The sequence below is a fragment of the Coenobita brevimanus genome, chromosome 72, assembly GCF_032717465.1.
Source record: "Coenobita brevimanus isolate Jiangsu-jjx chromosome 72, ASM3271746v2, whole genome shotgun sequence".
In the NCBI taxonomy this organism is placed as follows: Eukaryota; Metazoa; Arthropoda; class Malacostraca; order Decapoda; family Coenobitidae; genus Coenobita; species Coenobita brevimanus.
Window position 1 is genome coordinate 22,050,848 of NC_137025.1, and position 25,247 is coordinate 22,076,094.

The 25,247-nt window shown below is 43.0% G+C and overlaps 1 protein-coding gene across 1 annotated transcript in view; it reads right to left on the bottom strand.

The window, feature by feature from the left end:
- LOC145407073 (prostatic acid phosphatase-like) overlaps nucleotides 1–25,247 on the bottom strand; it is a 483,117-nt gene that overhangs the window by 342,456 nt on the left and 115,414 nt on the right. The window contains exons 2-3 of the mRNA XM_080278097.1: nucleotides 19,035–19,133; nucleotides 12,545–12,787 (exon numbers count right to left, since the gene is read on the bottom strand). Coding sequence (XP_080134223.1) covers nucleotides 12,545–12,787; nucleotides 19,035–19,133 — 342 coding nt within the window. The remainder of the gene's footprint in view (nucleotides 1–12,544; nucleotides 12,788–19,034; nucleotides 19,134–25,247) is intronic.

The following is a 25,247-nucleotide window of genomic DNA, read 5'->3' on the forward strand; positions in this document are numbered from 1 at the left end:
AATTACTGTATGTTTCAATAGAACAGATCAATTCACAGACTACCACTTTCAGCAACATCTGGCAAAATGTCAAAGGAGCCAGAGAGATCCAGAAGTGTAGGAGGATCAAGATCCTTGACAAGTATATCACTGAACTATACTATGAAAGCCAAGACAGCCAACCTTATGCAAGGTGCAACCTGCTCCCAACAGATGCCAAATCTCATACAAGCACCGGCACTGGCAGCAAATTATCCTCTGACACAGATTCTGAATGCAGTTTTACAGTCCCTGCCTTAACTCCTGATACTACTTCATTCTCAGAGCCCAGTGCAGCATCTCCAGATTTACGTCCACAGGTTGGAGAGTATGTAATTGTCAAGTACACTACTAAGAGGTCATGTAAGTTCTATGTGGCAATCACTGAAGAAACTGAGATGAGCGATGAAATTGGCAGGAATCACATTATCTGCCTGAAGAAATCGGATGGACCACATTCATTTACATTCCCTACCAAAGATGACATTGACTATGTGGATGATGAGGACACAGAAAAGTTTTTGCCACAACCAACGATTTCAAAGCATGGAGTGCACTCATTCCATGAAGTACAGTTTCCAAGTGCAACATGTTAAAGTTCTGTGTGCTATAAGTTGAGAGAACATTGAATCTTACATTTAAGTGTTTAAATAGTGTGATCTGAATTCATGCATCATTATGACAAAATGAGTATTAACTCTTTTATTAATCAAAATGGCAAAATGACAATATATGATGTGTTTTACGTTACTTAGAAAATGTGGAAGTGACACAAGAGTAACTAGTGTGTTAAAATGATGAAAAACCTTTAATTATAATAAATGTGAGTGATGTGACAGTGTGAAATGATGGTTATTATACATTAATTTGCAAGCAACATCCAGTTTAAATTAACAAGAAGCACTGCACTGAAAAACCATACTGATATGGGTAAGGAAAACAAATGATTGACTGGTATACGAGTATATGCAGATATCATGAAGGCAATTCACAGGGAACGTGTTCCAGCTTGTGTAGGAATCTTGCAGCTGACCACCACCTTTATGTAGCCACTTAGGCGTGACTCCACTGAGTTCCACAATTGGCACTTCCCGCAATGCCTCTCTGCATCACAGGTGGCGAGAATGTTGGTGTAGATTCTATAATCAGAAGTCTGGTAGCATGTAGGGGAACAGAAACTGGAGCTGATGTGTTTTTCAATCAATCAATCAATCATTTCCTGTGGCACCCTCGGGGATGCACAGGGCCTCGATGAACTCACACCACCATATCCTATCTTGTGCTAACTCCTCAAGATCTCCCCAACACTCATCTCCAGCTTCCCGTCTCATTGTCCTCACCCACGTCTCTTTTGGCCTTCCTCTACCTCTCCTACCAAGTGCCACCCACCCTGGTGCACCTCGTACTATTCCCTGTCTCCTATACACATGTCCTAGCCACTTCCATCGTGAGAACCTAACATATTCATCGACCGGCTGCACTCCCGTTATTTCTCTAATTCTACTATTTGGTATCCTTTCCCACCACTTAACTCCTAATATTCTTCTAAGTGCTTTGTTTTCAAACACCAAGAATTTATTTTCCATAGTCACTGTGCTGTACCAAGACTCGTGTCCATAAATTAAGATACAGTACTCCTAACCATTACCTTATAAAGTTTGATTTTTGTATGCACAGAAAAATTGTTATTATTCCAAATATTTTTAAGCATTCCCATAGCCTGATTAGCCTTCTTTAACCTTTCCTCGAATTCAAAGTTCAAAGAACCATCCTTGGCTAAATAAGTACCTAAATATTTAAACCTATCAACTTGCTTTACAACCATACCTCCAATTACACATTCCTGCACATTTTCCATATTCATATTGATTATTTCAGTTTTTCCACAATTAATAACCAAACCCACCTTGCAACCTTCACTCACCAAACAGTCCAACACTCTCTGCATCTCTTCTGGCCCATCACAAATCAAAACTATATCATCTGCATAATCTAAATCCAAAAGTTTCCTGTTCTCTCCCCAAAGTATACCTGCACCGGTTTCTGTTCCAACGCGTTTCATAATGTAATCAATGACCAATATAAATAGTAAAGGCGATAGAACACCACCTTGAATTACTCCGGACTTGACTTCAAACGAATCACTCAGACAACCATCAACCATCACTTTACAAAATGTGTCCTCATGCATGTTCATAATGACCCTCACAAACTTCTCTGGTATTCCATAATGTCTCATGATCTTCCCCATAGTCTCTCTCAAAACACTATCAAAAGCCTTTTCAAAATCAACAAAACAAAGACTTAACGGTACTCTCATTTCATTAACTTGCTGCATCAAATGCCTAACTATAAAGATCTGATCATTGCAACCATGTCCCTTTCTAAAACCAGCCTGTTCATCCCTCAGAATACCCTCAACCACCGGCTCCAACCTATTTAACAACACTCTACTGAAAACTTTCAAAGCTATCGGTGACAAAGAGATTCCCCTCCAATTACCACATTCACTCAGGTCTCCCTTCTTCGGAAGTTTAACAATTACACCATTCTTCCAAACTGATGGTAGTAACCCCGTCACCCATATCTTATTGAATAGCTTGGTCAAGATCATTATTAATCTATCCCCCTCCACTTTAAACATTTCCGGAAATAAACCATCCTCCCCTGGTGCCTTATTATTCTTTAACTGTTTCACTGCTTTCTCCACTTCTGCAAGCCTCAACTCTCCTGTTTCTATATTTAAATCTTCCTGAGCAGACGGTATATCCTCTTCTGGTGGTATTTCTATTAAGAACTGTCTCAAAATGCTCTTTCCATCTATTTTTAATATCTCCATCTTTGGTCAATAAATTTCCTTCCCTGTCTCTAACTGGTATTTCCTTGCGTTTACCTGCATTACCACTCAGTTCTCTAATCGATTCATATGCTATTCTTTGACTCTGTCCATCATTTTTGTTTATTAAGATTTCAGTCTCTGCAACCTTTTCATCCACACATCTTCTTTTACTTCTCCTAGCTAACCTTCTTACTTCTGAATTCAAACTCCAGTACGCAGCTCTTGCTAATTCAATCTCTCGTTCATCAACGCATTGCATCTCACTCCTCAATTTAGCCTCACCTCTCTTTTTTATCATATCCCATGTTTCCTCTGATATCCATTTCTTTCTCCTGAATCTATGTCTCCTTCCAATTGTACATTCAGCAGTCTCATGCAAAACTTTGTTCACATCCTCCCACATCTCATCTACACTTCTCTCCCCCTCTTCCAACGTTTCCAACACCAAAAACCTATTTCTGCATTCTAATCTGAATTCCTCCTTTTCTTCTCCTTCCCTTCTAAGCTTAACAATATCATCTCTACCAACACCAGATTTTTCCTTCTTCTGATTTTTAAGTTTAAACCTTATTTTTGCAATGCTGAGTTGATGGTCACTACCAATATCCGCTCCCCGTTTAACATGAACACCTAGCAGAGAACTTCTATGCCTCCTACTGATAGCGATGTGATCAATCTGATTTTTATATTTTCCACACGGCGACACCCAAGTTGTCTTGTGTACAGTGGGGCACCAACTTTCGCTACAGCAGGATTCATGGAATCCACTTTCGCGGCATGCACCAAATATTCCCTAACTTCCACTTTCGCTTGAAAAAAATCGATTTTCGCGCACAAATTTTGGGTTTGGGACAATATTTTGAACTTTGAATTTCCTGCACTGCCCACCCGCAACCCACCACCATCTTGAATGACGTCATGTCAACACTCTGTCCACCCATTCCCGCCATTGTGTACGAGCGTGCTAGCTCCATTGTGTTGGATTCTCACGGTTCAATGGCCTCTACTATACCTGGTAGTGTGGGGAAAGGGCCTGGTGGTGTGGGGGGAGAACCTGGTGGTGTGGGGGGAGGGCCGGGAGGCAGTGGTGGTGATAAAAAGTGGCCGGGACATTCAAAGTCGGGAGGAAAGGCCAAGGCTAAAAGAGAGTATCGTGTTGGAGTGAAGAAACGGCAGTATAATAATGAAATGAAAAGGAAGATAGTTGAGTTTTTATTGTTTGTATCTCACAATGCAATGTACAATAGTGATTTGATGTACTGTATTGCGAGTGAAAATGAAAATCTGATGTTACTTTAGGATAACCGGGAACCAATTAGCCTTTTTGCCATAAAGACAATGCCCCAACTTTCGCTAATTCCACTTTCGCGCATTATTTTTGGACTCAATTAGGCGCAAAAATTGGTGCCCCACTGTATATTGCAATGCTGAAAGAGTGTGCCCCCGATGACTACGTCATTTGCTAAACAGAAGCTCCCAAACCTCACTCCGTTTTCACTCATCCTACTACCAACTCCCATCTTACCCATACATGCCTCAAATCCCTCATTTGAACAGCCCATTACTGCATTAAAGTCTCCAACGCAGATCAAAACATCATGTCTAGGTATCCTTCCTACTCCTTCTTGCAACTTTTCATAAAATGTGTCTTTCCTTTCATCGAGTGCATCATCAGTAGGTGCATAACACACAAACAGACTGATGTTGCCATGATTTGATTTAAACCGTGCGTATAACAATCGCTCATCTATAGGATCCCACTCACATAAAGCCTTATTTGCCTTACAACCCAGCAACAATCCTACTCCCTGATAATGCATTCTGTCCTGTCGGCCAGATATCAATAAACGTATACCATCCTCCAAATTCAACTTATTGACTTCAGTTAATCTAGTTTCTGTCAGAGCACAAATATCAAGTCCGTAATTTTGAAAAACCTTCACTAACTCATCGATTTTACCGTCATGATTTAGTGTTCTCACATTCCAGTTACCAATTTTAATTGTATTTTTTGCATTAACAAAGGAATTAGATTGTAATTGAGGCAACCGTGAGATTCTTAGCACCCCCTGCCCATTTAAGGGCTGCACGGGACTGGGGGCCATTATTGTTCTTTCAGAGTCCATCAAGGTTTCTTTGGCTAACTTCCTGAACACCTCTCCATTGTGTTGCAGTCGCAGTAGGCAGCTAACTTGCCTGATTGCCCACACCCGAAAGACCCAGCTATACTGTAGCCAGTCACATGCCGGCATGCTTCCCAGCCATTTCACTCTCAAGGAGTTCCTCTGCCTGAGAAAGCAACCACCCCCATGCTCTCTTTATTCACCACAGAAAGATACAACTGCGACAAGAGAGTATTTTCAGAGTAGTATGTCTCTATCTCTCTTGAAGGCTGAGTGTAATCTGCTACATCTGCCCTGTTCCCCATTGGGAGTGGCCTTAGACAAGCAGTTTTAGAGGTGCCATATCCCTCAGATACTCTGGGATTTGTACATGAGTAGAAGTAAATTACAACTCTACCATGCACATCAGACACCTCAACAAGACAGTATTAAGTACATTAAATACATAAGTATGGGTATATGTTTCCCTAAGACTTAAACATGTGTACAATTCATATTCTTCTATCGCCTTCCCTTACCCTCATGTTTACGTCCGAAAATGCTGACTTTCGCAGGTCTGAGACTCATCTTATTCCCACACCACGTTTACACTGAAGTGGTATTTGGATCTTTATCTCAACACTACAACAAATTTTTTCTAAATATGAACAAACATAATGTGTATAGTAGCGAGAGACATAATTCCAACATGGAAATGATGTCGGATCCAAATACCACTTCAGTGTAAACGTGGTGTGGGAATAAGATGAGTCTCAGACCTGCGAAAGTCAGCATTTTAGGACGTAAACATGAGGGTAAGGGAAGGCGATAGAAGAATATGAATTGTACACATGTTTAAGTCTTAGGGAGTATGTATAGTTGTGAGTAAAAGATGGAAGAAGAGCATAAGACAGTATGGATCAGTTGGGTCAAGGATTGTGTGGGTAAAGTTGAAAGTTGGAATACAAATGTGGGCGATTGTGTGTGTGTATGCGCCAACGCAAGAGCGTGCTAGAAGAGTGAGAGAAGAGTTCTGGACAAATGTAGAAGTGTGCATGGAAAAGTTTGGAAGGAATGAGAGAGTGTTTTTGATTGGTGATATGAATGGTAAAGTTGGGAATGTGAAGGTGGATGGAATAGTTGGTGAGTGGGGTGTGCCTGCTGAGATAGATGAAAATGGGAGTGCGTTAGTGGACATTTGTGCTGGAAGGGGGTTGGTGATAGCCAATACCCTCTTCAGGCATAAAATGATCCACAGGTATACATGGCGAGTGATGAGAAGGGTGGGTGGTGAACTGAATGAAAGGAAGGCAATGATTGATTATGTGTGTGTGGATGAAAGGATGCGAAGATGTGTAAAGGATGCAAGAGTGCATAGAGGTTGGGGGAGTGGACTTTCTGACCACTACTTGGTGGTGGCCAGAATTAGAATGCAAGTAAGATGGAGGAATAGAAGAAGGGAAAGACGAGAGGAAGGAGTAGTTGCAAGGAGAGTGGAAAAGTTACAAGAGGATGAGAAAAAGGCAGAGTATAAGAGAGAAGTGGAGGAACGATTGGGCAAATATGAATTGGAGCAGATGGGAGACGTGGAAGGTGTGTGTAAGATATTTACAGAAGAAATATGTGCAGCATGTGATGTGGTGGGTGGAAGGAAGAGAAGACGGAGGGGGGGTGCAAGGAACAGCGTGGTAGACTGAAGAGGTGAAACAGGCTGTGGCACAAAAGAAGAAAGCATACAATGAATGGATGAGAAATAGGGGCGTGGAAGAAGGTGAGAGGCGGAAGAGAGAGTTATATGTGGAAAGAAAGAGGGAGGTGAAAAGATTAGTAAGAGAGAGTAAGAAGAAAGTGGATGAGGAATTTGGAAGGAATTTGAGTGTAAAGTGGAGGGACTGTAAGAAAATGTTCTGGAGAGAAGTGAAAAGAGTAAGACAGGGTGGAAGTGAAGGTAGCAGGGGAGTGAAAGGTAAAAATGGTAGATTACAAGTGGAGAAGGGAGAAAAAGTGAACAGATGGAGAGAACACTTTAAGGAATTGCTGAACGTAGAGGATGGAAGTAATGCGAGTATAAGTGGCTGGGGAATGGCTGGGAGAAGGAGGGAGGTGAGAAGACAGGAAGAAATCAGTAGGACAGAAGTTGTGGAAGCAATGAAGAAAGTTAAATCGGGGAAAGCCCCAGGAATTGATGGAGTGTGTGGTGAAATGCTGAAGCATGGGGGAGAGATAGTAGAAGAATGGATGTGGAAGATGTGCAGATTGGCCTGGGAGGAAGGTAGAGTCCCGGAGGATTGGAAGTCAGGTATAATTATTCCCTTGTACAAAGGAAAAGGGGAAAAAGAAGTGTGTGGTAATCATAGGGGCATTTGTCTTCTTAGTATAATAGGAAAAGTGTATGGTAGGATACTTATAGACAGAGTTAGAGAAAGAACAGAGAAATTAGTTGGAGAAGAACAGGGAGGCTTTAGGAAGGGAAGAGGTTGTGTAGATCAGATATTCATTGTTAGATCTTTAGTGGAAAAGTTTCTAGAGAAGGGAAAGAAGTTGTATGCGGCTTTCATGGATTTGGAGAAAGCATATGACAGGGTGGATAGACAAGGATTGTGGAAAGTGTTAAGAATATATGGAGTAGATGGGAAGTTGTTGAATGCTGTGAAGAGTATGTACGATGGTGCAAAGGCTGTAGTGCGTGTGGATGGTGAACTAAGTGAATTTTTCTCTTTGAAAGTTGGTTTGAAACAGGGATGTGTCATGTCTCCATGGTTGTTCAATCTGTACATGGATGGGGTAATAAAAGAGGTACAAGGTAGGGTAGTGGATGTTGGAGTGGCCCTGGTGAGAGAGGATAGTGTTTGGAAACTCCCTGTACTGTTGTTTGCAGATGATACTGTGTTGTTGAGTGAAGATGAAGGGGAGCTGCAAGACTTGGTGGATGACTTTGAGAGTGTGTGTAAGAAACGGAATCTAAAGGTGAATGTAGGGAAGAGTAAAATGATGGTCTTTGAGAGAGGTGAAGTTAGTGAATGTACAGCGAGGTTGGATGGTGAGGAATTGGAAAATGTGAGTATGTTTAAGTACAGTACTTGGGTAGTGTGATGAGTAAGGATGGAGGTTTGGAGGGTGAAGTGCTTGAAAGGGTACAGCAGGGAAGAAAGGTTGCTGGTTCTTTGAAAGCAGTGATAAGAAACAGGGAAGTGAGCATGGAAGTGAAAAAGTTACTACATGACAGTATTGTGATACCAACTCTAACGTACGGAAGTGAAGCTTGGACATTGTTGGAAGGACACAAGTCAAGAGTGAGAGCAGTGGAAATGAGTTATTTAAGAGGAGCCTGTGGAGTCACGTGGAGAGACAGGCTGACGAATGAGGATATAAAGGAGCATTGTGGTGTGGATGTGGATGTGATAGGAAGCGTTATGAGGAACACACTGAGGTGGTTTGGCCATGTGGAGAGGATGAAGGGTGAAAGACTGACGAAGAGAGTGTATGTGAGTGAGGTGGAGGGGGGAAGAGGGAGTGGGAGGCCGAGGATGAGATGGAGGGATGGGGTGGAGAGGTATATGAGAGAGGGGGGTGTGAGTTGGGAGCAGGGCAGTGACATGGCGGGGGACAGGGCGACTTGGAGGCGATTTGTTTGTGGCCACCCCAAACGGGATTGAGGAGTCTGGCAATAGATAGATAGATAGATAGACCGTTACACCACATATATGTTAATAAAAACAAATGTAATAAAGATATTTTATTTCTGAAAACATCATGAAAATCACATGTCTTTTAGCCAGGACTGGTGCAAATATGGGTAGGGGGGTTTCAAGAATACTCCCCCAGTATCCCTGCTTGTCGTACGAGGCGACTAAAAGGGTTGGTGGTGGGTTAGTGCCCCACCCCGTAAAAAGAACTAACTAAAAAAGCAAATAAAGCGCCTCGGACCCAGACGGACCATACGTTGACGACTAAGGAACGGACAAAGGACATTCTGAGAGTAGGAACGTGGAATGTGAGAGGAGTGAATGATGAAGTGAAAGAGAGAGAGATTGTCCAGGTGCTTGAGGATGCAAAAGTGGATATATGTGGATTGACTGAAACTAAATGGAAAGGTGAAAGGATGAGAGAATGGGAATACGGTGTAGGTATATGTGCGGGAGTCAGTGAGAATGAGAGGGCAAGAGAGGGAGTATGTCTGATGATAAGCAAGAAGTGGAAGGAGAATATAAGAGAGTATGGAACAGTGGGTGCAAAAGGATTGTATGGGTGAGGATGAAAGTAGGTATACAAGCATGGGCGATTGTATGTGTGTATGCTCCAACAGAGGATCGAGTGGCAAGAGTGAAAGATGAGTTTTGGGCGAAAGTAGAAGCATGTATGGACAAGTTTGAGAGGAGCGAGAGAGTGCTGTTGATTGGAGACATGAATGGCAAAGTCGGGAATGTACGAGTGGATGGAGTGGTTGGTCAGTGGGGTGTGCCAGCGGAAGTAGATGGGAATGGTAGTGCTTTGGTGGACATCTGTGCTGGTAAGGGGTTGGCAATAGCCAACACCTACTTTAGTAAGATGATCCACCGGTATACATGGAGAGTAATAAGGAGGATGGATGGTGAACTTGTTGAACGAAAGGCAATGATAGACTACGTGTGTGTGGATGAGCGAATGAGAAGACAAGTGTTGGATGCAAGGGTGTGGAGAGGGTGGGGGAATGGAGTCTCGGACCATCACTTAGTGATGGCCAAGATAGAGCTGCAAAGAAAGTGGTTGAGGAGGCGAAGGGGAAGACAGGAGGAAGCAGCTCCTGTGAGAAGAGTGGAGAAATTGCAAAATAGTGAGAAGAGGACAGAGTATAAGAGCATAGTGGAAGAAAGATTGGGAAGGTATGAGCTAGAGCAGATGGAAGGGGTGGAAGACGTATGTAAGATATTCACGGAAGAGATAAGCGCAGCGTGTGAGGTGGTTTGTGGAGTGAGGAGGAGATGCAAGGGTGTGCAAGGGACAGCATGGTGGAATGATGAGGTGAAACGAGCTGTGGAACAAAAGAAGAAGGCATATGGTGAATGGTTGGCAGTAGAGGTAGGGAGAAGATGAGAGAGAGAAGAGAGAGGTATATGTGAGCAGGAGAAGGGAGGTTAAGAGACTGGTGAAGGAGAGTAAGAAGAAAGTGGATGAAGAGTTTGGGAGGAATCTGAGTGTGAAATGGAGGGAGAGTAAGAAATTGTTTTGGAAGGAGGTAAAGAAAGTAAGGCAGTGTGAAAGGGGAAATAGTAGGGGAGTGAAAGATAGGAATAATAGATTGTTGGTGGAGAAGAGAGAGAAATTGAGGAGATGGAAGGAGCACTTTGAGGATTTGTTGAAGGTAGAGAGTGAGAGCAGTGTGAGTATAAGTGGTTGGGGAATGGCTGGGAGAAGAAGAGATGAGAGGAGGGAGGAAGAGATCAGTAGGTCGGAAGTAGTGGAAGGCGATGAAGAAGATTAAGCTGGGAAAGGCCCCAGGAATTGATGGAGTGTGTGGTGAAATGCTTAGGTATGGGGGTGAGATTGTTGTGGAGTGGATATGGAAGTTGTGTAGATTGGCTTGGGAAGAGGGAAGGGTTCCAGAGGACTGGAAATCAGGTATAATTGTTCCTCTGTACAAAGGAAAAGGGGAGAGAGAAGTATGTGGTAACCATAGGGGTATTTGCCTTCTTAGTGTGACTGGTAAAATATATGGTAGAATACTCATTGACAGGGTGAGGCATATGACAGAGGAGCTAGTTGGAGAAGAACAAGGGGGATTTAGGAAGGGAAAAGGGTGTGTAGATCAGATATTTGTTCTAAGATGTTTAGTGGAGAAGTATCTAGAGAAGGGAAGGAAAGTGTACGCTGCCTTCATGGACTTGGAGAAAGCTTATGACAGAATAGATAGGAAAGGTATGTGGAAGGTATTAAGAATATATGGAGTGGAGGGGAAATTGTTGAGTGCTGTGAAGAGTATGTACGAGGGAGCTAGGGCTACGGTGCGAGTGGATGGAGAGCTGAGTGAGTTCTTTGATCTCAGTGTGGGACTGAAACAGGGGTGTGTAATGTCTCCATGGCTGTTTAATATATATATGGATGGGGTCGTAAAGGAGGTACAAGGTAGGGCAGTGGATGTCGGGGTGGCCCTAATGAATGAGGGTGAGATTTGGAAGCTTCCGGTGTTGCTGTTTGCTGATGATACAGTATTGTTGAGTGAAGATGAATGGGAGTTGCAAGGTTTGGTGAATGAATTTGGGACAGTGTGTAGGAGGAGGAAGCTGAAAGTTAATGTAAACAAAAGTAAAGTTATGGTGTTTGAGAGGAATGATGTCACAGAGTGTGCAGTGAGGTTGGATGGTGAGGATATGGAGAATGTGAGTGCATTCAAGTACTTGGGTAGTGTGATGAGTAAGGATGGAACTTTGGGGGATGAAGTACGTGAAAGGGTACAGCAGGGAAGGAAGGTTGTTGGCACACTGAAAGCAGTGATGAGAAATAGGGAGGTGAGTATGGAAGTTAAGAAGTCACTGCATGATGGTATTGTGATCCCTACCCTGACGTATGGAAGCGAGGCGTGGACCTTGCAAGAGGGAACAAGTCAAGAGTGAGAGCAGTGGAAATGAGTTACTTGAGAGGAGCATGTGGAGTGACATGGAGGGACAGGTTGACGAATGAAGAAGTGAAGGAACGTTGTGGGGTAGATGTGGATGTGGTTGAAAAGATTAGGAGAAATACACTGAGGTGGTTTGGACATGTGGAGAGGATGGAGAATGAAAGACTGACTAAGAGGGTGTATGTAGGTGAGGTGGAGGGAGGGAGAGGGAGGGGTAGACCGAGGATGAGGTGGAGGGATGGAGTTGAGAGGTATATGAGGGAGGGGGGGGTGAGTTGGGGGGAGGGGAGTCAAATGGTGGGTGACAGAGTGACTTGGAGGCGTTTTGTCTGCGGCCACCCTTTGCGGGATTAGGGCGTCGGGCTATAGATAGATAGATAGATAAATCACAGAGTTTTGGTTCAGAAGTACATTAACTAAAAGCAGGGTGGCAATGCGGGAACGACTGTTATGACAACTTTCAGCTGTTATATCACTGAAATGAATTAAGCAAATACAAAATGTTGGTGGCCTAATATTCCTTGTGGTATTACCTATCTACCATATAAAAAGTATTAGTTTATTGCAAGTAGTTTGAGAAATATTGCAATAGCAGTGTACATAAGTTGCGTGTAGACGGTATGACTGTTACAGTGGAATGACCCTGGATGGATGGATCAGCTACAATACATTGCTACAACTTTAATCCCATCACTACATAAAGCTCTTTCTCAAGGCAAAAAAGTATCATGCGGTGAAAACAAGTGGAAAATCTAAGTTTTACATTAAAAAGGTTAATGGAGACTATTTTTAGTCATCAACTAAGTTTAGGTTAGACTTCTTTAAACTGCAGAGTTTGGGCATACATTTTGATGACATCTTCACTATTGGAGATCTATCCAATTGGTTGATGGTATTCTCATTAAACTTAATAAATAAATAAATAAATAAATAAAATAAAGTAAACATATTTTAGTGAATGAGTTAATAGGATCTACTCTCATCACTAACCTTGTCTGCACCAGGAGGAACTGTGTGTATGGGCGTTGGGAGCCAGGGCAAGTCTGTCTCGAACCTCATGTCCGGCTCGTTTGGCCGGTAGAAGGCAGCTAGGTTGCACGCGGCGGACATGAGGGTGCGATCAACATCAGTGCTTCGGACAGTAACCTGGTCAGGCAACCAGCGCTCACCCACAAAGCCATCGTAGCGCTTCCGTAACCATCGACCCAGCCTATAGTGCATCTCCTTCCCCAGCTGAAAATAAAGGTTTACAAACTAACAAATCTACAAGGAAACTTCATTAAAGACAAGGATACATTCTAAAACATCACAATCTTCTTGCATACAACTGACACTGTAATTTGGGAAAAGTAAAACAAATGGACAGCAATGTAACTTGAATGGGCAATCTTCCAGTGACTTATTCTGGACTTAGTAGCAAAAAACACCAGTTATAAGAGGCGACTTATAAAAAGGACTTACCCAACGAGAGATCTACAGCAAAGCCCCAAGTTTAGTGACATCTTCATTTGTGGTTCCATCTTTAGCGGTTGCCCGCAAGTATTTTCACATTCTGGGTCTGGCGTGAAAAACCCCTCCATCCGTAGCAAGGAAACATAAACAATCCGCGTCAATGGAATGCGATCGTCACTTGTTTGCCAAAACTGTAGCAGAAGAGATGCAGCACAGAATTGATATGTTGTGTGGAGAGGAGGAGGAGGAAGCAGAGGCAGAAGAGGGTGGAGGTGCCAGAGGTGGCAGGGCACAGTAGCTTCACTGCTTGCATCAGAATTACACTCCTATCCTTCCATGGCACCTCATGCCAGCCTTCCAAGTGAGTGTCCTTGTCTATTATGTACTTTTTATTAATACTAGTTTTTTTCAGGTGTGATCAGTAAATTTTACATTGCATAAATGGGTTTTAGGGGGAGCTGGCATGGGACCTGGAACCAAGTAGCCTATTCCCAATAGGATCAATGCCCCAAGTTCAGCAACAGTAGTAGTAGTAGTAGTAGTAGTAGTAGTAGTAGTAGTAATAGTAGTTCCCTAGGCAGTCTGGACGAACAGCCCCAAGTCCCTTAGGAAGGCCATGACCGAGACCGGGCTTTCCCACAGAGCTCTCAAAGAGTGTATGTTGTGTTGTTGGCGTAGGTGATTGTGTGCAATGCAGTCTTCCATAATGTGCTTAATAGTATGGGGTGCTGTGTTACATCCTGGACAGGCATCAGCGATGGAGTCATCCAGCCTCTTCTGGTAGCTTAAGAGGGGTGGATGGTGCCCACATCTCAGCCTGGCCTGGTGGACCCTGTCCTCACGAAGAAGATAGGATTCAGAAGGGTGGATGTCAGGAGGCCGTGCATGCAGCTGTGTGTTGTCTTTAAATGACTGAATGGAACAGCGAGTGATCTGAGTGTCGATATGCTTCTGGAAGCTGGTCTGAGGTGGGCGAGGGGGGAGAGATGACAGTATTTATGTATGGTATCATGTGTTGGGTGTTGTTTTGATGTTCCTTGGTGTGGGTGGATGTGCTGCCATGTACTGTAGTGGATGTCGTGGGTTTGTGGAGGCTCCAGCAAGAAACTGGGTGCCTCTCATGTCTAGGTGATCCTTGACTTTGAGGACTTTGGTTTCTTGATGTAGGTGGTCTGTGGGTGTAGTAGCTGTGCAACCTGTGATTATTTTTAGGGCCTTGTTCTGTATGGTCTGTAGAGTGTTGTAGTGTGTTTTGGTCAGGTTAGAAGCCCAGGCAGGGTTTGCATAATTCATCACTGAACGTATGTATTGTTTGTATACTGTGGTGGTGGTTTCTTTGTTGTGTCCGAATGTTGTATGGGCAAGTGACCTCAAGGCACTGAGTCTTGGTGTTATTTTATTTTTAATGTTTGTGATGTGTTGTTTAAATGACATTGATGTATTGTATGTTACACCAAGGATTTTGGGTGTGTGTGTGTGTGTGGTAGGGGAGTGTTGTTTATGGTGAGGTGTGGGATGTGACTGTGTTATGCTGTCCAGTTTGTGAGAAGAGTCACTTTAGATTTGGCTGGGGCTATTTTGAGCCTGTTTGTGGTGAACCATTCGTGTAGTGTGTTGAGGTAAGGTTGAATGATGTGTGCAGCTGTATTTGCGATTTGGTGCGTACATGTAAGTTTTATATCATCTGCATAGGAAGCTATGTGTATCTGTGGTGTGTGGGGTGTGGGTATGTCGTGCAAGTACAGGTTAAAGAGTGTAGGGGACAAAACAGATCCTTGAGGGACGCCGTTTGTGAAGTTTCTGATGTTGGATGACTGACCGGCAGATGTTACGTGTGCACATCTACCTGTTAAGTAGATTGCCAGCCATCTTTTGGTGTTATTGTGCATGTTTGTGTTGAGTATTTTCCTTGTGAGGTTGTGGCGGGGGATGGCATCAAAAGTTTGCTAATGTCTAGTGTGATTAGGATTGTTCTGTGTGGTGGCCTAGCTGAATTCATGCCATCGAAAACTCTCTGTGTAAGGTCTGTAAGAAGGGTGTTTGTGGAGTATAGTGGCCTAAAGCCATGTTGTGACTGGGCTAGGGGAATGTGAGGTGTGACTAGTTGTAGTATCAGTCATTCAGTGACTTTAGAGGGGGTTGCAGAGGAGTGTGATGGGGCGACGTGAGGAGGGTAACGTGGGGTCTTTGTTGGGTTTAGGGATAGTGATGATACTGCCATGCTTCCAGATGTTGGGTATTATGTTGTGTGAGTACCTGTAGTTTGATATGTTGGTGAGTGCTTGTATGCCTTGTGGTCCTAGGCGTTTAAGGTGGATGTTGCTTATGTTGTCTGGTCCACAGGCAGATGAGTGCTTGAGGTTGTTAATGATGTGCTTCGTCTGGTTGTAAGTGAAAGGTGCGTAGTCTGGGTCTGTGGGGAACTGTCTCTTATGTCGGATGATACGTCGGTCTTCGGGATGGGGGTTTAGATGGCTGACTTGTGAAAGGTGATTGAAGAGAGTGTTTGCTTCTTGTTTGTTTGAGGGTATGGTGTCTGTTGTTGTGATGGCAGCATGTGATTGTGTGGTGTTGCTGTTGGAAAGTGTGATGCTGTTTAGTGTTTTGTAAAGTTTGCTGATGTTTGTTTTGTGGTCAAGTGTTTGGAGGTAATTTTTCCAGTTTAGTGTTTGCTGTTCTGATATTTTATTGTTTATCTGAGTGTTCAGTTCTTGTATTTGTTGTACGGTGTCTTGTGTATGGGGTGTTGGGGAGTGTCGCAGTGTTTCCCACTGTCTGATGAGGCCTTGAATTTCTGGTGTGAAGTTGGGGTTGTGTCTCTTTCTGTTGCCTCTAGGGATGTGTCTTTTGTCTGCATTTTGTATAATTGTATTGAAAGTGTGCACAGCGGTGTTGATGTTTGTGATGGGTGTACTGTTTAGTGTTTCGAGATGTTGTTCTGTTTCAGTTACAAATGCCTCCCAGTTGGCTCTCTTATAATTAGTGTATGTGTGTTTGTATTAAGAATATATGGAGTGGAGGGGAAATTGTTGAGTGCTGTGAAGAGTATGTACGAGGGAGCTAGGGCTACGGTGCGAGTGGATGGTGAGCTGAGAGAGTTCTTTGATCTCAATGTGGGACTGAAACAGGGGTGTGTGAGTCTCCATGGCTGTTTAATATATATATGGATGGGGTTGTAAAGGAGATGCAAGGTAGGGCAGTGGATGTGGGGCTGGCCCTAATGAATGAGGGTGAGATTTGGAAGCTTCCGGTGTTGCTCTTTGCTGATGATACAGTATTGTTGAGTGAAGATGAATGGGAGTTGCAAGGTTTGGTGAATGAATTTGGGACAGTGTGTTGGAGGAGGAAGCTGAAAGTTAATGTAAACAAAAGTAAAGTTATGGTGTTTGAGAGGAATGAAGTCACAGAGTGTGCAGTGAGGTTGGATGGTGAGGATATGGAGAATGTGAGTGCATTCAAGTACTTGGGTAGTGTGATGAGTAAGGATGGAACTTTGGGGGATGAAGTACGTGAAAGGGTACAGCAGGGAAGAAAGGTTGTTGGTACACTGAAAGCCGTGATGAGAAATAGGGAGGTGAGTATGGAAGTTAAGAAGTCACTGCATGATGGTACTGTGATCCCTACCCTGACGTATGGAAGCGAGGCGTGGACCTTGCAAGAGGGGAACAAGTCAAGAGTGAGAGCAGTGGAAATGAGTTACTTGAGAGGAGCATGTGGAGTGACGTGGAGGGACAGGTTGACGAATGAAGAAGTGAAGGAACGTTGTGGGGTAGATGTGGATGTGGTTGAAAAGATTAAGAGAAACACACTGAGGTGGTTTGGACATGTGGAGAGAATGGAGAATGAAAGACTGACTAAGAGGGTGTATGTGGGTGAGGTGGAGGGAGGGAGAGGGAGGGGTAGACCGAGGATGAGGTGGAGGGATGGAGTTGAGAGGTATATGAGGGAGGGGGGGGTGAGCTGGGGGGAGGGTAGTCAATTGGTGGGTGACAGAGTGACTTGGAGGCGTTTTGTCTGCGGCCACCCTTTGCGGGATTAGGGCGTCGGGCTATAGATAGATAGATAGTGTTTGTGGCCAGCTGGGGTGATTCTGGTTTTGGTAGTGATGATGATTGGGAGGTGATCAGAACCTAGGGTTTTGACCACTCTCCATGATGTAGTGGGGGCGAGGTTTGGGGAGCAGAAGGTGATGTCTGGAGATGATGGGAGGAAGAGGGCTCGGTGTGGGATATGGGTATGTCGGTCTAGACTGTTTAGTACGAAAAGGTGATCTGTCTGGGATTGCAGTACCAGCCCTCTGTCTGTGTCAGGGTTGTTGACATGCCAGGCCGATGACTTGGCGTTGAAATCACCACCCAGGATGATGTTGGGTATGTTAGTGATGTGGTGTATCTATGGAGAGTAATTGTGTGGTACTGTGGGGGACGACTGGGGGGGGAATGTATGTGTTAGCAATTGTTATGTGTGATTTGTTGCCAGTGCGTATTTTAACTGATTGTATTTCTGTTGTGGTGTCAAGTGGGGGGAGAAGTGACTTTGTGTGTGCACTGGTATCTGCATAGTTGATGGATTTGTGTACCAGGGTGATGAGTCCACCGCCACTGCCATCGGCCCGGTCTTGTCGAATGGTGGTGAAGTTATGAAATGCCGGTGTTTTCTGTGTTCTGTGTAGTTTTGTTTCTTGTAAGATGGCAATGTGTATGTTCTGTTGTTGGATGAATTGTGTGAGTTCATGTTTTTTGGTGTTTATGCCATCTATGTTTAACTGAAGGATGTTTATGTTGTGTGTGCGATGTGTGTTGGCTGCTGCAGCACGGGGGAGAGGTGGTGTGGGTGGAGGGGAAGGAGTAGGAGGAGGTTGTGATGGAGGTAAGGGTTGAGGTGGATTAGGATGGGTTGGAATGGGAGGAGTTGGGGGACTGGATGGTGTGGGAAGGGTCAGTGGGTTTTGGCTGTGGAGGTGTGAAGGGAGTAGGAGTAGGATTGGAAGGGGGGTGGGTGGGGGGAAGGAGCATAAGGAGCAGGTCCAGGTGTTTGTGTAATGTTTTCTGGATGCAAATGTTGTGCAGGTGTAATAAGTCCAGTTCTTGCAGGAATTGCACTGAACTGAACCCTTTGTCTGTCGGCTTGACGTGATAGGTTTTGAGCATGTTGGACGTATGTATTTGTTGGTGGGTCTTGGATTGCTCTCAATGTCCCCGGCTAGAAGAAGTCGTCGAGAAATGACAGCCGAGGAGTCATTTCTCGGTGTAGAAAAACGGTGTTGTTGTGTGTGTTGTGTTGGGAGATGTGATACTTGCCCGGGCGACCGAATCCACTCCCAGGTACTCGAGCCCCGTGAGGGGCCGGGGGGGGGGTTTGCAGTGGTTTGGCCCCCATGCTGTCCTCCTCTTCTCTTTGACAGCCTCTGGGGGGTAGACACACGACGAAGACGCCACCGCTCCAGGTCCAGTTTAGCAGATTCACGGTTCGCAGTATCTTTCATGGAACCAATTAGGCACGAAACTTGGGGCTTTACTGTATAGGTATTCCCATTACAAGTAGGGACTGTGTTCCAAAATTACACTTCTTTTTTTTCAACTGGTACAAGAAACTGGAACATCAGTTTTATAGGTAATTTTTAACCCTCTGACAGTAGGTTTTCTCTCACCTGAACAAAACCATGAGGCATGAGCTTAAATTAAATTCCTAGGTGTGCCAATACAAGAAAAATGGTTACTCTGATAGTCTTTGAAGGATCTTGGTGCTAGGACTCTTCTCAGATGAAGACAATAGTCCCAATGGCAAAAGGGTTAAAAAGAAAACTAACAGCCTTGCCTTGCATATGTCTGCTCCCCAAAAGGAGACTTGAGTTTTTTTGAGCATGTGTTGCAACTGATGCTATCATGGGGAGTAAGCCAGCCTTCTAACCTTAAATGTACAAAACTGTCCTGAATTAAGGTAGCCTAGCCTCAGGCCTTTACATCTCTATGGGGATAAAATAGGTTTGGCTGTTTTTTTATTTCTTTATTGTTCTACTTTTCCTTACCTTTGTGAGCTGTCCCAGTCCATTAGGCCAGAGTGAGGGGTCTTTGTTGGGGTCTGTGCTGTAGAGTGTAATAGGGGCGCGATCCCCATGACGGTACATCTGAAACAGAATCCATCATCATCATGGTCATTATTATCCTAGCCTTATCAGGCAGCCTATACATTAAGTATGCCAGCTATATGTCTTACTTCTTTCAGTCTCATGATACACTTTTTATTTTATTCATGGTATTTACAAATGATTTTCTCCATCTTAAAAAAACTTTCGCAACTGGAAAGATTACGTATAGCCTCCATCAACCTTCACTACCCAAGGTCCTTCCAAAGTAAAATCAAATCACCTGGTGGTGATGTTAGTATTAAGTATCACAACTTTTTCACACAACTTCAATGGAAATACACTCAACCCTCGGCTATCACTCCCAACTGGTCCCGCTATGGCTGCGCTATAGCCGAAACTGTGATAGCCGAATTGAAGAACTTATGGTAATAATTCTAATTGGTGCCATGACCTCAATATTTACCCCTAAGATACCTTTTTTGTACCACATATTAATATATAATAGTCTAAAAATTAGCATGTTTTATGATGTGACCACGATTCTTATAAAAAACCCTCACAGTTGATTCATTGATGTTATGTTTCTTTCCCACACTTTGCTTGGTCTCACCATTCTCTATAAGTTTCACATTTCCAGTTTATCTGCATAACATAGGTTCTTCCTCTTCTTTATTTCCCTGCCAGGTGCCGCAGCATTATGTTGGGTGATGGTAGGGGGATGGGGAGGGGGTACGTTGGCCATGGTCATATTATAAAAAAGGTTATTGTTCTCGCTATCACTGTTCACGGTCTGAGGGCGCGCACTTGAATGGTTTGGCGGGCAGGAGACTCGGTCAGGCGGCCAATCAGTGCTCGGCTGGCGCTGATGTCACACAACCAATCACGGAGTGAAGCTTTTGTTGGCTGGGTGGAGCACTGGAGCCTGGCCTTTTTGAAATTTTCAAACATTTGTGGTGCGTATAGCAGGTATTTAGTGCGTGATAAAGGTATTTGGGTAGTTTTTTATATAGGCGTGATAGCGAGATATGCTATAGCGGAACCCGTGATAGTCGAGGGTTGAGTGTACTTTTAATTTACTGTGATTCTAACCTCTTCATTATGAAGATACATTTTCCATTTTACCTTGCTATCTTCGAACAGTTTTATATAGCTCGGGAAGGCTTCATGATGAAGGGTATGAAGGCTGTATCAAACCCCTCCAGTTCATTAAGTCCTCTCTATCTTCAATAAAAATTAATCACTGGACTGAATAAATTTACAGAAAAATAGGACAACACAGTTCAAAGTGTGTAGCAGGGTAAGCCACATAATCACAAACTCAAAAACAGGCAGCATTTGTGGTGGGCATCACATCCCCTGCTAAAGTGTACATCACTGTTCCAATATAATTACATCCATACCCTGTTATCCGGCGCATCGATAACTGACGCTTTGCTAGACCAAACACAAGAAACAGGGGAACATTCCCACAATCTGAACAAACTGAATGTCCGTCGCCTCGCTCATCTGACACCCTGCCTCTCCAGTCTGACACCTCACCTCTCGCTAGGTTTGAAACGAGGCTCTCTTTGTCCTCCCTTTAATCTGGTGGCAGAATGGTCATTTTCGGGTGAACCTCGTTCTGAGACATACAGTTTATTTGCATTTTCTGATACTCTGGAATGTAACCATCAAAATAAAAAAGTGCACTAAACAAAATGATCACCTGTAAACTATACATTATAACATTTTATTTTAATGATTTTTAAGGTTTTATGATCATTTTCAGGTGCCGATAGAAGAAATTTTGAATGTTAATAAATTGCTATCATCAAAGTCAATAAAACAATAAAGATATCATTTGAGTGCTATTTCCTAATTCAATGCTGCTTATATTTTAGAGACATATCTTAATTACAGATTGAGAGAGCAAACTTCTATATCAAATTATACATCCATCCATCATCCAATCCTACATTGTCCCATGAGGAGCATAGGAGCCCGGGGCTAGGCAGCTGGTCCCAACATTTAAGATGAGAGTGACCAGCCTCACTCATCCCTGAGTGGCATTACATGAGCAATCAACCCCAACCACTCCTTGGATAAAAACCTTCACCGGCTCAATCTGACTGGAGTGCAATAATTATCCACTAAACCACCAGGAGCAAAAATTTGGTTATATGGTTACCACCCAGCATAGTAAATGGTTTCCTGGTGTACAGGAAACCATTTGGCTTGTCATACGTTGTACAGTCACCCACGGGCAAAAGGAAGAGGAAAGAATGAAGGAAAGAAAGACAGAAGAGAGAGTGTAAAGTTTCCCACACGCAGAAACACAAGGAAAGAATGAAGGAAAGGAAGACAGAAGAGGATGAAAGGAATGAAAGATGGAGGAGGGGAAAGGGCAGACACCCAACAGCAGCACTACATCGAGTGAGTGGATGGTGAGTGCCCCCACCCACCACAAATCAAATTATACATACTGCTTTATTTAAATTTCAGAAGAGCTTGCATTTTTCTTTTATCCAAGATTCTATTATAATGCTGAGTAGATTTTATCTAACAATCCACAGTCATGACCCATCAGGAAGAAGGTCCTTCAAGGATACAAAGTGATGAAGTAGACAGAGCAAAAATTTAGGAGAAGCTTCAAAGCTGCATAGATCCACTGAAAGGAGAGTGCCATCCACCTGGACTTATTAATGTGGTTACAGGTAGGATACGTGTAGAGCATGTCAGTGTTGACGGGGCTACTGAATTGGGAGCAGCTATGAAGAAAACATTTGAGGAAGGATGGCCACAGAGTTTTCACAAGCCACTCATAAGACCAGTTGTGCTCATGTCAACTTCAAGAAAAAAAATTAAAGTGGACAACATATCTGTGTATGATACCACTTTGATCTGTTCAAGAGTCCTTTGTCTTCAAACCTCTAGGAACATCAACATGAGAGATGTTCTCTCTTATAAGCTGGCTGCATTTCCACCCTCAATATTCCAGGAAAAGACAGGTGATATGAGGCTGTCATCTTCTAAAGCCACCCTGAAAGCCAAAATCCAAGTGGAAGTATCTGATTGCAGAACAGTCCCAGATGATGCTATAATACTTGATGGGTGTGCAATTCTCTGGGTTGTCAAATGGCCAAAGGTGTCATAGAAGATTATATACTAAAGTTTGTGCAGTACATATGTCATTGTCTTTTAGCAGCAAACACACATCAGGTCTTTGAGTGGAAAAAAGGCAACACGAGCAGCTAGAGCTGGGAAGGAAGCAAGTAGATGCCACAGACTGTCATTGGCAACAGCTCTGCTCTGCCACCACAGAAGGTCCCAGGTGATTAATCTCATTTGTGAGTATCTGTGTGAGCACACTGATCTACTGCCACACAAAGACAAACACCTTGTGATTACAGGTAAGGAACCAATACCAGTAGAGCTTTGTAATGGAATCAGAAGAAGCAGGCCTGACTTGCGCATTACACATAAGGAAGCTGATGTTATTGTGGTGCAGCAAGCTGTCCATTTGGCAAGGTCAGGAAGACACAGCATTAGAACTGTTGCTGATGACACAGACATATTTGTCCTGCTATGCCACTTCTATAAGCAAGAAAATCTTGCCTGCAATATGGTAATAGATGGAACAAGCCCTTCACGATCAAGCGCAGATATCAAAGCAAAAGTTGAGCACAATCAAGATGTTCTCAGCAGTCTGTTACCTGCCCATGTTCTTACAGGATGTGACACTGTTTCATATTTATGGGGTATTGGTATAGGAGCAATGTTAAAGACAATAAAGAATGGGAAGACACTTACCAGATTAGGGTGGCAACAAGAAGAGCTAACTGATGTTACTGCTGAAACCACGAAATTCATTGCAGCATGTTATGGCTTGCCAAATGAAAACAACATGACATCTTTAACTATACTATGTGGCAATCAAAGATGGGTAATCTTCAGCTCACCACAGCACCAGAGCTAAAAGCTTTGCCAGCAACAAAAGAAGAATTTGAAGAACATGTTTGCAGAGCCCATTCACAGGCAGCAATTTGGAGAAGCTCCCTTGATCCAGAGCCGCCAGAAATGAACCCTCTTCATTATGGGTGGACCAAGGATCCTGATTCAAACGTGTTGGTTCCAACTGGCTTGTCACCTGATGTTTCTCTGCACAACTTGATATCCTAAAACTAATCAAGTGTGGGTGGCAATCCCGCACCCCATGTTCAACTGCCCGTTGTAGCTGTGCTGCAGCACAACTTTCTTGCTCACTGTTTTGTGCTTGCCATGGAACTGACTGCCACAATCCTCAAAGTAAATCAAGAGTGTCAGTTGAAGAAGAGGAAAGTATGGAGGAGTGTATGGACATGGAAATGACAGACAATATAGTAATTGTAAATGTGTTTAGTTTATCAGTGTTTTTTATTTATAAGGAACATATTTTTTATATGTAAAGCATTTTGATCAATTTTGGAAGGCATAATTGATCCAACATTCTGATAAATGGGATATGAACATTTTAGTTGGAAAAAGATTATGGTTTAAATATGTTTGTTGGAATAGACATGTTAAATATTTTAAAATGTTTACTGACAGAAAGGCCTAATTCCCCATCCTTTCCCTGTATAGTTTGTTAAGAAAATGAAATATTGTGGTAATACCCGGTGATAGTCTAGAAGGGTACGGTAATCACATTTGGTGTCTTTTTTAAACATTTAATTATAATTAACTGAGTAATTTTTCTTTTCACAATTTACACATATATAATATACTTTGTTATGCCTAGAATTTCTTGAAATAATTCTACAATTAAATAATGTAATATTAGTAAAACTAGTGACAACAGTAATCTATCTATCTATCTACTGCCAGACACCACAATCCCACAAGGGGTGGCCATTTGACTTGGAGTCAAATATTGTAATTTTTTCATTTTTTCGGGTGGCCATTTTGGATTTCGGCCCATATAACAAAATGCTCAAGTGTACCAACTGGGTGCACTTTTTGAATTTCATTAGTAGGGTCCAATGTATCAAAAAATGCAATAAAACTTTGTATATGTCTTGGAACGAGGTTCAGTGAAATTCCTCCCACTTGTCTCCCGTGCGCATGTGTGTGTGTGTGTGTGTGTGTGTGTGTGTGTGTGTGTGTGTGTGTGTGTGTGTATTTACCTATTTGTATTTACCTATTTGTAGTACAGGTAACTCGCACGGAACACGTGGGTTTCGTTCCTACCGTGCCGTGTTAGGTGCGAAATCGCGTATATTTAAACTACTCCGTATTTTGCTCCCTAGACCCCCCAAATGTGTTCTTTGCTGTTATCTGTCACTAGAAAGCATTTTAAGTGGTTAGAAGGTTTATTTAACATTGTAACTCACAAATACAGTACTCCTGAGCAAAACTTCAACACACAAATACTGTACGTAAACACAAGGAAACATTCCGACGCCGATCATAGGTAATCATATAAATTAGGTTAACTGGTACCAGTGCTTTAACTTACAAGTACATACCAGAACAGTACATATTTAACTTAGAAATGCAGTACTGTGATATCGAATTATTTCAGTACATAATCTGTTAGGAATGGCTGGAAAAAAAAATAATGTTATGAATACATTTTCACCTTTTTGATATATGTTTATGGTAGTTTCGAGTTACTTTTTACGTTATCGTTGTGCCCATGCTTGGAAAAGGGAGCGAAAGAGTTGAATTTTCAGTCCTAAATGAGAAAACTGCACGTCCTCCAAGGCTAGACTCTGCCACGGGAGAATAAAGTGGAGGGTCAGTCCGATTAGCAATAAGGAAGTTGTGTCACAACTTCCAGCTCCCACACCACGAGAATGGCTAAAAATAGAATCGCAATGCAGTTTCAGAACTAACAATAAGTCTAATTATTACGAATACAGATACAAAGCAGAAATAAATACGTTTACAGACAGGGAAAACGTATTTCTTCCGTCATAACATGTTCGTCTTTATCATTTTACGTTCGTCTTTATCATTTTACCTTGTTATTTTCGCAATATATATTGCTGTCTCGTAAACAGGGTTTTTGTTTGTGTTTTGCAAGGGAGGAAAAAGGTTGTATTTTCTGTCTGGGTCGAGATAATGGGTGTAACTATGTGTGGTTAGGCATGGCCACGAGCGAAAAAATCGTACACCCACTCATCTCGATAGCCG